We start from the raw sequence: 16,473 nt of genomic DNA on the forward strand, positions 1-16,473 counted from the left end.
TTAGTAATTGCGTGGCTTCTGGAAAATACCACAGAATTTACTACACACAGACAGATTACAAATTCTATGGCACCATTTGAGTGGCAGCAGCAGCGATGAGCTTCTCTTTCTGTGGTGCTAACTGCAAGGCCTCCCTCAGCACTCTCCTGTGCTCCTCTTTCGCCATCCCCACCATGCTCTGTGCTCTTAGTCACGTGCACTCCTCCCCCTTTCGTCACCCACACTGCGCTTCCCGTTCACTATCTTTCGCAATGCTCATTCTATTGGTTACAAGCTACAAGGTATGCCGACGCTCAACACAGGAACGAGAATCTAACAGCTGCAGTCTAAGAGAAAAGGCGCTAGCTACTTAACATGGTGCAACAGTGTACTCACTGAGAAAGCTTTTATCTGCAGTAAAGGCACCTGTTAGTTCCCATAGGTCAAGCTGGCATCTACAGTGCAGACCACTTATTACGTAACCGCATATAGTGCAGGACCGGTTATAATGCGGTCTTTTTCGACTCCCGTTTACCCTCCCATAGAACCGCATGTATACGCATACCGCTTATTGTGCAGTCCCCCAAGATGAAATACCGCTTATAATGCGGTAGCGAGTGCGGTTCTCAAAGGAGGTACGCCGCTGGGGAGGGAGCGACGAGGTCGTTACGAAGGGCGAGGGCACGCACAGTAAACGAACGAGGGGCGGAGGGAGGAAAAAGACCGCGGCAGCGCTGTGCGGGCTCGCCGAGTGGGGAAGGATGGTGGTTGCCTAGGCGACGGAGTAGCCTTTGCACCGGCGGCGGCAAGGCTCCGCGGCCGCTTGCCGGCAGTGCGTTCCGCGTGGAACGCACGATCGCGTCCTCATCAAGTGCGCTTTAAAGTAAGTTTCCTGTCGGGAAAAGCGCCGTCGTTATCACACTTGCTACAGATATCGCGTTTGCTACCTCGTCCGCAAATTGAAAAGTTTTGCGGCTTCATGACGCGAGCTTTCGCCTTTTCTGCCAGTGCGCGGACTTAAACGAGCTTGGCGGGCTTTTGTCGCCGTTGATCTCCCGGCCGCGAACACGAAACTTCGTATCGCGCGCTGTTCTTGGGTTAGTACTTGAGTGCGAGCTTTTCGACGTCCGATCTTCATGTTGTCTTGGACAAACTTCCCGCGACAATATGCTGAACCGCCGGCTAGGCCTAATCAGCGTTGGTTGCTTTTCGGTAGCGGTCGCGGGCGATAAAAGTTGCGGTTTGGTGCGGAATCAACGAAACTTTTTGCGATGGCTGCACTTGAAGGGCAGGGAATCATATCGTTAATGAAAACGAGGGCATGGTCGGCACATGCAACTCTCGAATGGTGGTTCCGGATTCGATTGCAATGTCTTGGACATCGCGTGCGCGCCCGTGAAATCGAACGATCGGTACCGCTCAGCACGTGAAATTTCGGTCGCGATTCGACATGGTTTCTGTGTAATGCGCATACCTCGAGGTGGCCTGAAACGTAGTCGGCGAATTTCCGCGATGGCACTTTGTTTTGTTTGCTTTTTTCCCCCGTGTTCATTTCGTTGGCAATGCGGGTCTTTGGCGGTTAATTTTTGAATATTCGGAGATTTAAGTGGTTGTAAGCGCCCCAAATCGCATATGTCGATTATCGGACACGCGAGGCGACATGCTCAACACGTTTTGCGCAAGTGCAGCCTTTGGAGAAGGTTGTTTTGGTTATAGATTTAAGTGGTTGTAAGCGCCCCAAATCGCATATGTCGATTATCGGACACGCGAGGCGACATGCTCAACACGTTTTGCGCAAGTGCAGCCTTTGGAGAAGGTTGTTTTGGTTATAGTGCGGTACCGCTTATAGTGCGGATATTCGCGACTCCGGCGACTTACGTTATAAGCGGTCTATACTGTATCCGTTTCAGCCAGTCCAGGATAGCTTCTTCGACTTTGACATCATGGAGAGCAAGCGCCATGATAACTGTTACACATGGCGACACCTTTCTGTAGCGTTAGCTACACTTGCCTAGCCGGAGCCGATTTCGTGTGGATCGTCATGAGCCGTGCTGCGCATGCACGAGGATCAGTGATGTCACACAGCTGGCTCACCGGAGCCGGCATCTCACGTGCTCTCCGCCACTACAGCGCGCGGCTCGCCGCTGCTTGTCTGCGCGTTCGGGAGGAGTGGCGTCGTAGCCTTGGCAGAGGTGTTGGCGCCAGCGCGCGCGCAGCTATTCGCCTTCGCTGTGCAGTCGCCGTCTGACACTGTGCTGGAGCCACTGGATAGCGCCTTTGACTGGCGTTTGCAGGTGGGTAACTACATGGTTAAACTGAATGACATTTGACTTGATGATGTCGATCGCAGCATCTTCTGTAGTGAGCAATTGTTGAGTAGTAATAAAAAAATAAACATGCGTTTACAAGCTTCCTATACCTCCGAGAATAATTAAATGTAGAAATAAGCATATTACGCTGCCGTAAGCTTTGGTTCATTGCTTTGTTTCGTGACGTTGCAGCTGACCGTAGCAACATAAGCCAACGCTAGTCAGATCCACAGTGTAAAAAGAAAATGGCAACTGTCGCAACCAAAATACAGCGTTTGAAGTGCTTGTTTAAGTGATTAGTGTAAATAAAAGACGTGAAAACTTTACTTTCAGCCAAATAGGATGTCGTTTTATATAATTTAGGTATATCGCACTTCGGCAGCTGTGCCGTCGAGAGTATACATTTCTCAGTTGAATGAGTTCTGGCGATGGCAGTAGGTGACGAATGGGATTTGGGCGAATGCCATTTCGTTCGTCCGTGTGGCACCGCGCGAGTGGCATTAAATCTGAAGGCATTAGGAGGCAAATGCCATTTTCTGTGCCCATGTGGCACGGGTATTACTCATGTTTGTCACTTAGCCCACGGCGACAACAAAAACACCTACAGCAGGCGCTGACACAAGCTAGTCGCGCCCAATATGAGTTGCAACATGTTGACCATGCTCAAAGTGGAGCCAACACTGCAACGCGGCGCCAACACAGCAAAAATTACAGAAGTAGCCAGTGTTTCAGTTGCTGGTATTCTCTAAACCATTTTAACTAGGGGTGTGCGAATATTCGAAATTTCGAATATTTTTCGAATAGTGTTTGCTATTCGATTCGATTCGCACTGGAATTTTACTATTCGAACTTCCCAAAAACAAATACAGTCAACGTCCGATTGAAAGTGACCCCTTCAAATTTTCAATATGCTTCACCTCATTACACTCTCGTATTGCGGCAAAGCTGCCTTTCAAGCTCCGTTACGGTTGAACTTTGCCAAGAGACAGTCAACGTCCAATCGGAAGTATTCCCTAGATTTTCCATAAGCTTCACCTCATCACACCCCGGTATTGCGGCAAAGCTGCCTTTCAAGCTCCCTTACGGTCTAACTTTGCCAAGACACAATGTCCGATTGGAAGTGGTTCCTAGATTTTCAATATGCTTCACCTCATCACATCCCGTAGCTGCCTTTCAAGCTCTGCTACGGTCGCAAATGTACTAACTCAAGAAAACGCTGGTCCCAACATGGAGATGAAAGATGTGGCAGAGGTGGGGGCTCAATTATCCTTTTTGGACTTGAAATTTGGGCAGGAAGTCCGAAAAATCGGAAGCCGAAGCTTTTTAGCATCCAAAATTTCAGATGTTCTTATATATCGACGTCTATGAGGCAGAGTTGGAACTCCAGACTTGAAGGGAGCACACCCTTGTCCGCCACATCAGTTGAGCTTCCACAGAAGTTGAAAGAGGAGGAGAGGCTGAGGAAATGGCATCTTTGCCTATCACCTGTAAAGTGTTGCCGGCAACACTTTCGTTGCACCAAATCATGTACATAAATGGAATTCGGCCTCTACATTGCCTCATTCTTGATAAGACAACTATGAAACACCACCCCACCCCGCCAGTGCTTCATCAACCTAGCAAAAAGAAACACTTTCATGTTGCTATCTCATAAGAATATTCTTAGGAATCCGCTCTTTTTCTTCTGCAATTTCGCTTCGAAATATTCGAAAAATATTCGAGAAATATTCGAAAAATATTCGATTCGATTCGTACTCACACTTCATTATTCGAATTCGCTTCACAGCCAAAATTTTGCTATTCGCACAGCTCTAATTTTAATGTTTGTCAGGGTAACCGTTCAGGCAAAGGGTTCCTTCAACCACGGCCACCGTTTGCAACTTATATTGAGCGTGAATGTACATATGAAGCCGAGTACAGAACTATGCCCTTGCGTAGATCACAGGATACCAGTGATATGCTGCACACTAGGGTGCTCTCTTTCTCTGCTGCAGCCTCCCTCCCCCCACCACTGCCACAAAAAATGCTGCTCTGCTTAGGTGGCCGTGCTGTCTAGCGCACAGTTTGAATGCATTTGCGAAAACAATGTGTAACTGAAATATTTTGATCATTGGTATGTAAGCACGAGTTTCAATTTATTGCCTTGGTCCTACGTTTACAGCAGAAACAAAACTTCACTGCATAGAAAATTGCACAATAAACAGTGGATAAGAGTTTTACTATATTGAGATTTAACCGTGGAATGCAAAATACCACAGGAAGGCCAACTACTATATGCCAGCTTCACTTATAGACTCAACCCAAATTGAACTAGCTTGCGCACATGGTACATGTCATGACAAACACAATTCAACGAGGAAGGAGCTGTCGAAACTACCACAGTCTGAAAGCATCTGTGAAGCAACCTTTGATTACTTTAAAAAAAAATAAAGATTGAGAAAGTTCAGGCTTACTAAAGGTAGTCACTAGGTTCCAGCTCCAAGACTCGCACGGGTTTGTTCCTTTTCCTCTTCCACTTCTTGGCTCTCCCATCCACCTGCATGTCCTAAGAGTCGATGAAAGCACGCGAAGGCATGAGACAATTCAATTCGCATCTTTAAAAAAAAATCTTTCAAACATATCAAAACTAATGTCCAATGTCCCAATTCAGTTAAGCCTTGATTATGAGCAGAGTGACTGTTCCACTGTGCACAGTCAAGGTGCCAAGCAAGAAAGAAGAGAGAGACAGGAAAACAAAAAAGGAACTAGACAGAGGGAGATACACACCTCATCGATGCCTTCATCTTTTTTCAGTACATACTGGGCATCTGTAAAATATTGAAATTGAACTGGGTTCAGTGAGTGCAAAAGATTGCAAATCAGCTCTGCGGAAACCCGCAAGGTGGTGGAAGGGATAAGAAAGGGAAGTAAAAACCACCCGATTATAGCACAAAGCTACAAAAAGAAAGCTTCTTAGTTGCCAAAAAATTCGTCCTAGTCTGGGGATTGAACCCAGGAGCAACGGCTTTCCGGAGCGGTTGCTCTACCAAGTGAGCTAACTAGGAAGCTAGCAATTGGCAGCGCAAAGGCGAATTTATAGACAACTAGACGCACATGGACACGTATAACTGCAAATCAGTTCTGCGGAAACCTGCAAGGTGGTGGGAGGGATAAAGGAAACTAACAACCACCCGACTGTAGCACCCCTTGAGGCTTCGTGCTATAATGGGGTGGTTGTCAATTTCACTTTCGCAGTGCAAATGATATGCGATAACATGTCTATTCTGGGTTTGTGCCTCGTAAAAAAAATAGTGTGATGAAAACCAGGCTGGTCACATACCGCGGTGCAGCGGAGGAGCAACTTCTGCTCTCTCAGAAGTGGGAGGCACGGCTGGTTCAGAGGGCGCCTTCGGTTGTGCCTTGGGTGGCTTGGCCCGTTCGACCGAAGGTTCTTTTGGCACATCTTCAACGGCACTACCGGTTGATTCACAGACACTGCTCTGCATCAAAGCTGCGTCCTCGTCTTTGTCATTCGTTGGCTGCTTGGCACCGGGCTCACCGGCACGGCGCTGCTGTTTCTTCTGTTCTCGTTGTTCCAGTTTCTTCTCCTTCCTGAAACGACATTTAAAAGCCTGAAGCTTTGAATACGAGCACTCGGAAAAACATTGATGCACTCCTTGATGGAAAGCGTACCAATCGATCGATCAATTTACAAGGTTCGCTCACAACGGTAGCAAGTAACACAGTCATAACCAATCATTATAGAAGCCACAATCGAGACAAAAATACCTTCACTGTATCCAATATTCATTATACACTGATGGTGGCTTCAATTAATGCCACTTTCCACCTGTAACTGTGATGCAACGGCCAAAAATTCGATGGCTAAATGTTCCAGTGTCCACAATTTCGGACGTTTTTAGACATCCCTAGCAAAAATGCCAATAGGATTTCCTATTGGTCCAATAGGAAATCACTATTGGTTCTATAGGACATCTATTGGAGCTGTATTGGTTGTATAAGACTTCTATGGGTACCAATAGACACCAACAGCCACCACCTATTGGTGTCTTATTAGACCAATAGAAGTTGTATTGGTCAAATAGGGGCTGCCTTTTGGTGTCTTATTGGACCAATAGGAGTTGTATTGGTCAAATCGGTGCTGCCTATCGGTGACTTATTGGGCCAATAGGAGTTGTATTGGTCAAATAAGTACTCCTATTGGTTTCTTAATGTACTAACAGAAGATGTATAAGGCCAACAGGAGTTTTATTGTTCAAACAGCTACCGCCTATTGGTAGCTGTTTATAACATCTTATGACTGATTGAGCGCGTCGGACCCGATCCCGATCAAATTTCTTGATCATGATTGGCTATACGCAAGCTGCAGACGGGATCAATTCACTTTTGATAAGTCTGATCCCGATTGAGCTTAATCGTACACCGTGAGACACCGTGTGCAGTTAGCAACTCACGCGACTATAAGAAAAGGCTGCGTGTCGACCACGGCGGTACGGTGTCTCCGTACATGCCGTGCGGTAAACGGGCACTATAGTAAAACACGCTAAAGAAGAACTTGCGAAGGAATCGACAACACAGACACCACAGAATAATAATAAGAAACCGCCATGAGATCACAGCCGGCATAGAACCAGCCAGTTGACGAACAAAAAAAAAAAAAGTGAGACGGTGCGCGGCGTGGCGACGCTGCATGTGTGAACATTTTTTTTACACGTTCCTTGGTTAAGCAGGCTAAGCAATGTGCTAAGCTTTAAGATAAGCTTTGGATAATATGTAATGTTTATAACTATTTATGCTAAGCAATATAAGTAGTGCTGTAAAGATACAGGAGAAAGAATTGTGGATCTGCAAACGCGACCGACCGTGCGTTTGGCGCGCCATCCGCGCTCGGCCGATACGAAGACAAGCCCAGCCTGCGGCCAAGCTAAGCCAAAACGTTGTGTCTGTCGCCATAGCGCGCGCTTTGTGTGATCTCGATGCTTCACGTAAGCCTGCTTACACGATGTTTGCTTTAGTGTGCTTCCGCGACGATAACGTGAAGGCTGTGTTCAGCGTGCACCAGATGGAGACGTTCTGAGCCATAAATGTCTTGGATTTCGACCGATTTCGACCGATTTCGACTCAACAAGTGGCACCAAGAATAATGGCAAGACGAGCAACAAGGCCCATGTGCTCCGATTGTTTGGTGAGTTGAGTGGGCATGGTAGTTACTCCTATTTGGTATTTATTTGATATCACCTTTTTTTGTATTCAAACTTGGGACGAAGCTGAAAGGTCGGGGAAAGAAGTCCCTCGTCCTTTGTCTCCGGTATTTGATGACAGCGAGACCAGCAACGCCTCGATTGCAAGTCCACACGCTCTCAGAAGTTGAATGATTGAGCGCATATATTATTGCAGTTTGTTTTTGTGTTTGTCAGTATGCACGAAAAAACGTAGCATAGATTAGAGGTAAAGGACAGGCGCCCTGCTCGTGAGTGTAGTTGGAGTCTCGCAAGCCCTTTGTAAGTATTTACAACGTGCGTGTTAAGCCGAAAACGCGTTTATCGCCTCATAGTAAAACGCTCTAGTCGATGCTGTTTGTCTGTTGTAGTGCGCGCCAATCGGCTTATCATACTTGTTCGACATAATGTCACAAGAACCACAGAAGGCCACATGATAATTCATTATACAAATGTGCATAGCATATGTACTGCACTGGTGCGATTTTTTATTTCATATTTTTTTATTTTTTACATACTGCAGCCCAATTAAGGCTATCGCAGGAGTGGGTTTATTAATGTTGTTGGCTTAATTGCATAAGCACGTAACATGCAGCACGTGTGTTATATCAGCTCATTGCAGCCTGACTGCTGTGTTGGGCTTGCAACGATATGGAATCTAGGCTGCCTTTACTACTGTCTTACATATTACCGTTGCCTCATCGTGAATCTACCCTAGCTTAATTTATTTCATGCCATCTTTAAGTTGAGATTTAGTGGCATGCTCTAGTATGATAGTCGCACCACCATCGTGAAAAAGAGCACGTCACAGATAGTAAGTGATTATTGAGTTTGCTGTAATTAAGGACGAGTTTGCAGTTCATTCTTGGGTACAGCTCAAAAAACACAGGACGCAAGCGTGTAAACGGGATAAGGTGCTGCTTAATTTTAAAAAAAATTTTGCCCCTTTCTTTTCCTTCCTTTTTTGCCGCAAAATTTTGCCGATATACTGTTTTCTTTCCACGCAATAAGCCACAGTTGGGTGTGTAATATTTCACTCAGTTTTTTGCTATAGTTCAGCTCCCAACATTGTGAACATGTGCAGTGAATTAAGGTCTAGATAATTTCTCACTGTGCCGTCTACTTTCTATACATTGCTTTGAAGGTAAACTTTAATAAACATGTGTTACTGTTTTCTGATTTCATGGCTCTGTTTATTTACAGAATCTTTCAGGCACTTCCTCGAGTGCGGATGAGGCCCGCAAGATCGCCAACATCATCAAGGGCCAGAAGAAGCACTTGTAGTTTTGATTATGAGAATATATTTGAACATATGTCTCATTCATCCACTGTGATTATCATTGCAGGGGCGCTGCCACAGTGTGGGCCTTCTGCATGACGACAAGACACCCATAAAACACTTGCGCAAGACTAATTCTAATGGGGCTGAGAAGTGGGCAAATACAAAGCTAATACAATGCCAGCAGGCAAATACAGAACCAATAGGCCAATATAATTCCAATTGGCTAATAGAGAACCAATACACCAATATAGGTCCAGTAGGCTGATATAGAACCAATAGACCAATAGCCAAATACAGTTCCAATAGACCTATAGAACCAATAGACCAATAGGTGTCAATAACCCAATAGGCTATTGGTTTTTTATTGGGAATTTTTGCTAGGGATTGGCTCTATGGAATACATGACAATGCCACAATGGCTTTCAAATGATTAAGCACGTCTTGAAAATCTGTTGCTGACTGCATCTTGCTATAACACAGCGTTGCCTCTACAGTAAACTCTGGGCTGTAGAGGCAAAGCGGTGTGCGTGATTGCGGAATACTTATGTGTTGGGCTTCGTTTTACATGTTGCAGTTGCTCAATTAGGTTCTTGCATTTCTTTTAGACTTTTAAGGGGGGACACGGCTTTCATATTGCGGAAAATCACAAAAAATAATTTTTTTTTTTAAATCACATTTTCAGTTTCTGTAGCCCATTTTCTATCTGATCCCAAAATATTTTCACGAGAAACAGCATAGAAGTCCCTAGGCCTAACTCTGCTCACGGTGCCGACATGCGAGATGAGCCTCGAACTTTGCGGCAAATAACAACGCGCTAGCGGACCCTCAGCAATGTGCTCCTTTGCAAGCAGCAAAGCACATCACCCGCCGGCCCCCCGGAACCGTGGATAATCATTTTACGCTCGTCGCGCTGCGGCCGTGCATCGGCGTCCTGAAATGCGAGACCAAATGCACTGCGCGCCGATTTTTTGTCGCCGCGCCTAGGCATACTGCGCATCGTCACCGAATGCCGCCACCCAGCACATCGCATGCCGACTTCCCGGATTCCGTGGCCGAGCACTTCGAGGTGAAATAAAGTACTGATGATGCAATTTAGGCGCACTTGGAGTCGTGCTTAGTATCGCCACAAGCTCTCATGAATCATCTGAAATAATAAAAGCCTTGCAGATAGCCGTGTCCGCGAGCGGGTGAATGATGAAGCGCATCAAAGGCGAGGTTTACAAATTAGCTTCAGTGAATCAGGGAGATGAACATATATCTGCCCAATTCGAGTCTTGAATGAACTACTAAGGAGTTCCTATTCCACCAATGCCTTGCCCATAACTGCCTGTTATTTAAGAGGTTGGGATAGGCTATGGTGAGAGCCACTTTTGGTATCTATAAAAATGATTCAATGATCCATTGCAATCAAGACTTAATTATGTTAGTGATAGCATCGCGGTATATGGCCTAATCACATCACAATATCTTGTTTTCTGTAATTTTTATCACACCACTTCATACAGACAACTTCGTTTAAAATCCATGCAACATATTGTTTGTAGATCAGAAAAGGATTTTGAGAAAAAATAAAGGGAACAACTTTGAAAGCCACTTTCTGAAAACGATTTTTCTTGCTTCCTGCTTCGCTTGTCCTGTTGATTTCTTAGCAACCGCTGGGTCTATTTCAGTTCCGCCTTTTGTTCTATATTCCTTGAAGTACAGTACAGGGCATGACAATCTTGTTTTTTCAGTCTGGTCTTTTGATAATTAGTTATTTGACGAGTTGCACAAAGCCTCGGTGCCTGTTGCGCGGTCACGTCATAAAAACTGAGCACTAAAAAAAATTTTGTCGCAAAATAAAAAATTCTATGAATGTCATGCCCTCAATCAGACATCTTAGAATGCATAGCACTTTGAACAAGTTTCCTATCATATTTTTTTAAGTGAGTCAGACTCGGGACAAGACCAGAAGGAGAAATATATTGTACATCAAAACGTTGTAAAGATATATTCATGAAATTTTTACAGTAGCATTTAACGGTCTAGCGGTTACGGTGCTCGGCTGCTGACCCAAGGGCCGTGGGTTCGATCTCGGCCGCGGCGGTCGCATTTCGAGTGAGGCGAAATGCTAAAGGCTCGTGTAATGTGCGACGTTAAAAACCAGGTGGTCAAAATTTCCGGAGCCTTCCACTACAGCATTCCTCATAATCATATCGTGGTTTTGGAATGTAAAACACCAGATATTATTATGCTCTGCTAGCATGCCTGGATAGCCAAGCGGTTAGGACACTTGCTTTCGGACTGAGTACGCGGGTTCAAATCCCGCCTCGTGAAGAATTTTTTTTGGCAAGAATTTCGTTTTCTTTTTTCTTTTATATCTTTCTTTACATCTTGCTGTTTCTCTCTTTCTTTCTCTCTCTCTACTCGTTCTCAGGTAGCCACACAGTGGCACATCCCTGTTAAGATGATAGTTTTCTGCAATCGACTCACAAAAAACGATTTGCTAAACGGCTTCGCTGTCTAAAACGTTATCCCTCTTTGTTTTAACGTTTCGTTCCTTTGAGGTTTTTGCATCGCTACTTATTATTCAAAAAGTATTAAAAAAATTACTTGGTGTTTCTAACATGCACTATTCAATTTGTAATTCGAAATTTTCAAATAATCATTACACAAATATTAGGAAAAGAAAGCGCGAGGGAGATGTTAGACTCACTTTGTTTTCTTCTGCTTCGGCGCAGTCTCAACAAGCAGTTGAGTGTGGACAAACTAAATGGAGAGAGAAAAAGTTTTCAGTTAAAAGCATGTTAAAATAATGAGCGGAGCATATGTAGAAACAGCATTTTCTTTTAACACACACACATACACCAGGCAATAAAGTACAGTAGACGTAGACAGCCTCTGTTCCCGACTAGCTAATGTGGTTTGAACTTTGTAGCAATACCCCTATACTTCGGTTAAGATTTTTAATAAGGTACTTGCCTGCTTGCCAACAGTGCCGTCTTTCTCGATGGCTTCGACTTTTACGACGACACCGCAGCAATCTGGAGTTGGGCATGCCTCACCTAGGAAGCCCTAAAGAAACATCCACAACACATTACTTTGCTGTACATGTCACTGAAGCATTGAACAGACACAGAAGATGCAAAATCCAATGAATCATTGCCTCTGCTGCTCAGTGACTCCCACGCTTCTGTCTCTGCCTGCGCCATTTCAAGTTTTCCAATCCCATATTCCGCGTGTCCCCACTCAACGCTAGAGGTGTCTGCTCAGTGCATCATGTCGGTTGCTATGTTACCGCTCCAATTGCAATGAAGAATCAAAATAAGAATTCGGGGTACGGAGGTGTTATTCAAGTGACAAAGAAGTTAAATAACCGTCGTTTATGCTGAAGAGCTTGGCACTGTGAAGTTCGATGTAATAAAATATTGTTACGTTGAAGTTGTGAGCAGTCAGTACACAAAAAGAAAGCTAATGCGGCATTCGTAGAATGCAGTTTCACACTATGAGACAATTATAAAGACTTTAGTAATGCTGGGCTCTCCCCCCAGTCAAAGTCACAGCCTTCAGCAATGATGCTGCTCGAACGACCAGGAAACGGTTCTGTCTGAAGATTTCTCTTCCACCAGTATTCCTCATCTATGCCACTATCTTCAAAGCACTGCTGCTAGCCTAAACACAAGGGGAAGGCATGAAACGCCATTTTTTCGAGACTTCTACCACACTCCAGTGTTAAAAATTGAAGCCAAGGCCAATAGGGAAAATTCAAAATGTACAGCGCCATCTTTCAACAATACCATAGGCTCAATCCGCCATGTTTTGTTGGGCGCAAAAATGAAACCAGTCGAATATTGCAGCCTTTGAGGTGCTACCTACTGGTTTTTCATCTTCGTTGTGCGATGACTTTCGAATGTTTCATGTACTGTTCAGGCAACGAGGGAGCCCTGACGATGCCGGGAACAAGGTAACAATATTTTTAATCAAATTTATCAGTTACCTGAACGAAGAAAAAGAATGTACTGACGCGAACTTGTTTCGTCAACAAGATCGGCACTGTGCTATGGTTCGGAAATGATTGACGTGCGCAAAAGCGCTCTTGAACCTCAGTTCTTATTTCTCCGTGCCATTTAGTTGCTCGCCTGCAACATAAGCTGGACTCGCAGAACAATATATTACGATATATGCGTTTTAAAAGAGACAGCCGACATCACACACACACGCGAGAGAGAATGATTGATCAACAGTAGCTTGTCTGTGTTGCAGATCGACAAAAGCAATGATTTACGTATATAATCGCGTGTAGGCAGTGCCGCAGATGCTGCTGCGCGCATCCGTGGTAAATCAGTGCCACCACACGAGACTCGATTAGCACAAAGATTCCAACAGGCATCTATGTGCAAGCTTCGCAAGGCAGTGTGCGCCAAAGCACATAGTAGTCCGCATGCCACGTCTGCCCTTCGCTTTACACCCATTTTTTCCCTCGCCTTTAATTTTTCTTTTGCTTTATTCAGTCAGCATGCGCTGCGAACACGTAGCAAAGAGTTACAGGGCCGTACAGTAGATGTAGCAGTTTGTTCGGTAGAACATATCGCACTCATCTTTCCGCTGATTGCGGGCCCTCACATGCTGTTTGCAATGATGCGTGGTTACGCACGCCCCTGTGCCATGCAAAAGCAAAGGGTGTAATATTTTAAAGATATATGTCAATGAATGCACCCGTACAGAGTTCAAGAAAACCAGAACAACAACAGTAAATCCACGGGATAGATTGTGACCACAAAATATGATAAACAACCAGTGTGCAGTAAAAGAGCATTACTCGGGTTGCTCTCTTTATCCAGTAAAAGCTCGTTAATTCGGATTTCTAGGGACCGGAAAAAAAGTCCGAATTAACCAAATGTCCGAATTATCAAATGGTCGAAATAAACACAATAAATGCAAGTTTTTTTCAACATACCTTTACTTTACAAAGTAATCGCAGATGCGTGTTTGTTTCGAGCAGAAATTCGCGCAGACACAATTTTTCTGAGCCCTTCAAGGTGCTCAGCAGCTCGCATGCTGTCTCCAGTGCCAAAACAAACTTCTTCAAGGACGTGAGGGCCTCCGCGGCTTCCTTCACAGTACGAGGGGGCCTGTGTGGCTGCTCCTCTTCAGGCTCTTCGTTCTCGGATTCGTCACCATGCATCACTTCCTTGACGATTTGTTCATCAGTCAGAGAGCCGGCAGTGCCAACACCATTAATGCCGATATAATCGTAGAGTATCACTGCATCAGGCATAACTTCCAAAATCCTGCCCGTCATCCAGCGACACTTCGGCCACTGCGGCATCACTGGAGTCGGGTACAACAATGCCACTGTGTCTGAAACAGTTGGCAATGGCGTGCACAGGCGTGTTCTGCCACACATAGGCAAGAATGCTAACTTTGCTCAGGAGACTCAAGTCATATTGTATTGGTTGCCGACATCATGGCACAGGAGCAACTTCTTTTTGGGAAAGCCCATTTTTCAGAGCATGCAAAATTTCTACTTTGGTGGTCAAGTCCTTGGCCTCGTACTTGGGCTGCTTCGCCGGCATTGCCAACGGCGAAGAGTGCGTTCACACGAGAAGTCAGCACAAAAACACCAGCAACGATCAAGCTAAAAGAGCCATACTGAATCATTCCTCAATAAAATGGCGTTCAACGATGCAGCACACCAACGGGAACAAAGCAAAAAAATGGCACCGCCAAACCCACACGTGAAGAAAAGGCGTTCAACCAGTCTCAAGTCAAGCCAAGTCGATAACTGATGTTTATGGCGATGCTGCGTTTGAGCTTCACTTTTGTTCCGGATTGTTCTTTTTTCGTTTTCGAGCCACGCCAGCAGCCCGAAAGTCGTCGAATTATCTGATTTGCGGTCAAATCTGTCCGAAATAACGAGCGCCCGGTCTCAAAGTGATGCGTATATTTACAGGGACCAGATGACGTGTCCGAATTAACCGATTTTCCGAATTAACGAGAGTCGAATTAACGAGATTTTAATGTATATACAGTTGAAACGTGCGATCAGTATTTTTGTTTAGTTTCTGGCGCACCGCTCATGCACATGTCTTGTTTATTTCGAAAAGCTACGACAAACGCTATTGCAAAGGGTGTAGAGATACCTGTGGCTAAAGAAATGAGACAAGGAAAGCAGCACAGCATTGCACAGGTCGTGCAGAAACAACATGGTGTCGATACCCGACGTGTGTTTATGACGCATGCATAAAACCGCAGTGGGAAATACGATGATGTATTTCAGTGCAAGGTCATCTTAGAAGTTTGACAGTCACACCTCCTCTGCAGCGAACACTTTTCTTGAACACCTACCCAGATCGGAAGCACACTCCACTAGAGAACAACACTGGAGGGAACACAGCGCAAAGGAAGATGGGTACAAGGAAGCACACACAGCCCGATCCGTATTCCCTCTAATGTTTCACCAACAAGCCCAAGCTTCGACGCTAAGAGAACAACAGCTTGGCTTTGCAAAGCGATGCGCCTCTTGGAGCTGCCTTCTGGATGAGCTTTAAAGCGTGCAAAGCTCCAATTTTGAGTTCTCGTCGATTTCTGGCAGCACAGTGAGTGTCACGTGTTATCTCGGGGGTGCTTGCAAAAACGGATCGGGAGAGAGTGAGATGGGCACAGGAGACCGTGGTAGGATGGGCAAAAACAACAAAGTTTATAATGAGCAAAAAGGTGAATGAAAAAGAATTACAGGACACTGAATAATCCAAACAAAGGCCTATTTACATTTTCCAATAATCTCAGTTCGTATCTAGAACTGCAACTTCCTAAACCATGCGTTCTAGCTAGGCTTAGCTAAAGTTCCAACTCAGTCTGGTCACTATGGGCCTTGCGACAATCGAATGTTCTTACAGCTCGTCGCGACGACTCGAAGTTCCCGTTGCGTCAATCTCTCGACGAGACCGTCGTCGACATCCTCAGTAGGCCTCCGAGTTCATCGTCGGTTGCCTTCGTCCAGCCCGCTGCTTGCTCTCGTCGCGAGCGTCCCCAGTAGTCTTCTCCGTCCTCGGTCCGTCGAGGTTAGGCCTAACTGGGCCTTGGTCCCTTGCTTCGGGACTCCACAGGTGACGGGCGTCTCGTTGACTGCACTGTGGTCTGCAGCCGTCCTGCCGAGAAGAGAAGGGCTGCTGGCGATCCCGGAACTGCTGTGTTGAGGGGCGACGTGTCCGGGCAGCCTCGCTTGGAGCCTTCCAAGGTCGACGGCCACTCCCCGGGCCTTGCGTTCCACCACCTCCAGAACCGAGTACCAGCCGCTTTCGCCGCGGGTGCGACGCTTGTTCCTTCCTCGATCTTCTCCGTCCGGCGCCCCACAGCACAGTGCCACGATCATCCTTCGTCGTTCACCATCACGGCTCGGGTCGCATGCCACGAGCCCCTAACTGGCCAATCCTCTGCGTCGACGTTGCTGGTGCGCGTGCCATCGGGTGACTTTGCTTCTTGCGCACCGCCGCCGCGCTTCCACGTTCGGCACGCGCCTCGTGCCCCTCCTTTACTTATCACATTGGGCCCCTTTTAAAAGTTTTTTTCCCAAAAAACTGCTTCTGTCCCCCTCGGGGTTAAGGCCCTCTGCTCTTCAGATGTTGTCTTAATGACGTGCATCCTCTTCTCTTCTGTTGACATCTACCTTCACTGCACGCTTGTCCTCACCACGCACTTTCAC

At 45.9% G+C, this 16,473-nt stretch overlaps 1 protein-coding gene across 1 annotated transcript in view; it reads right to left on the reverse strand.

Annotated features, from left to right (window-relative positions):
- LOC119394339 (E3 ubiquitin-protein ligase TTC3) overlaps positions 1–16,473 on the reverse strand; it is a 167,003-nt gene that overhangs the window by 72,635 nt on the left and 77,895 nt on the right. The window contains exons 20-24 of the mRNA XM_049416060.1: positions 11,751–11,843; positions 11,485–11,537; positions 5,608–5,879; positions 5,055–5,095; positions 4,742–4,833 (exon numbers count right to left, since the gene is read on the reverse strand). Of these exons, the coding sequence (XP_049272017.1) occupies positions 4,742–4,833; positions 5,055–5,095; positions 5,608–5,879; positions 11,485–11,537; positions 11,751–11,843 (551 nt within the window). The remainder of the gene's footprint in view (positions 1–4,741; positions 4,834–5,054; positions 5,096–5,607; positions 5,880–11,484; positions 11,538–11,750; positions 11,844–16,473) is intronic.

Source organism: Rhipicephalus sanguineus, chromosome 5 (assembly GCF_013339695.2).
Source record: "Rhipicephalus sanguineus isolate Rsan-2018 chromosome 5, BIME_Rsan_1.4, whole genome shotgun sequence".
Classification (NCBI taxonomy): domain Eukaryota; kingdom Metazoa; phylum Arthropoda; class Arachnida; order Ixodida; family Ixodidae; genus Rhipicephalus; species Rhipicephalus sanguineus.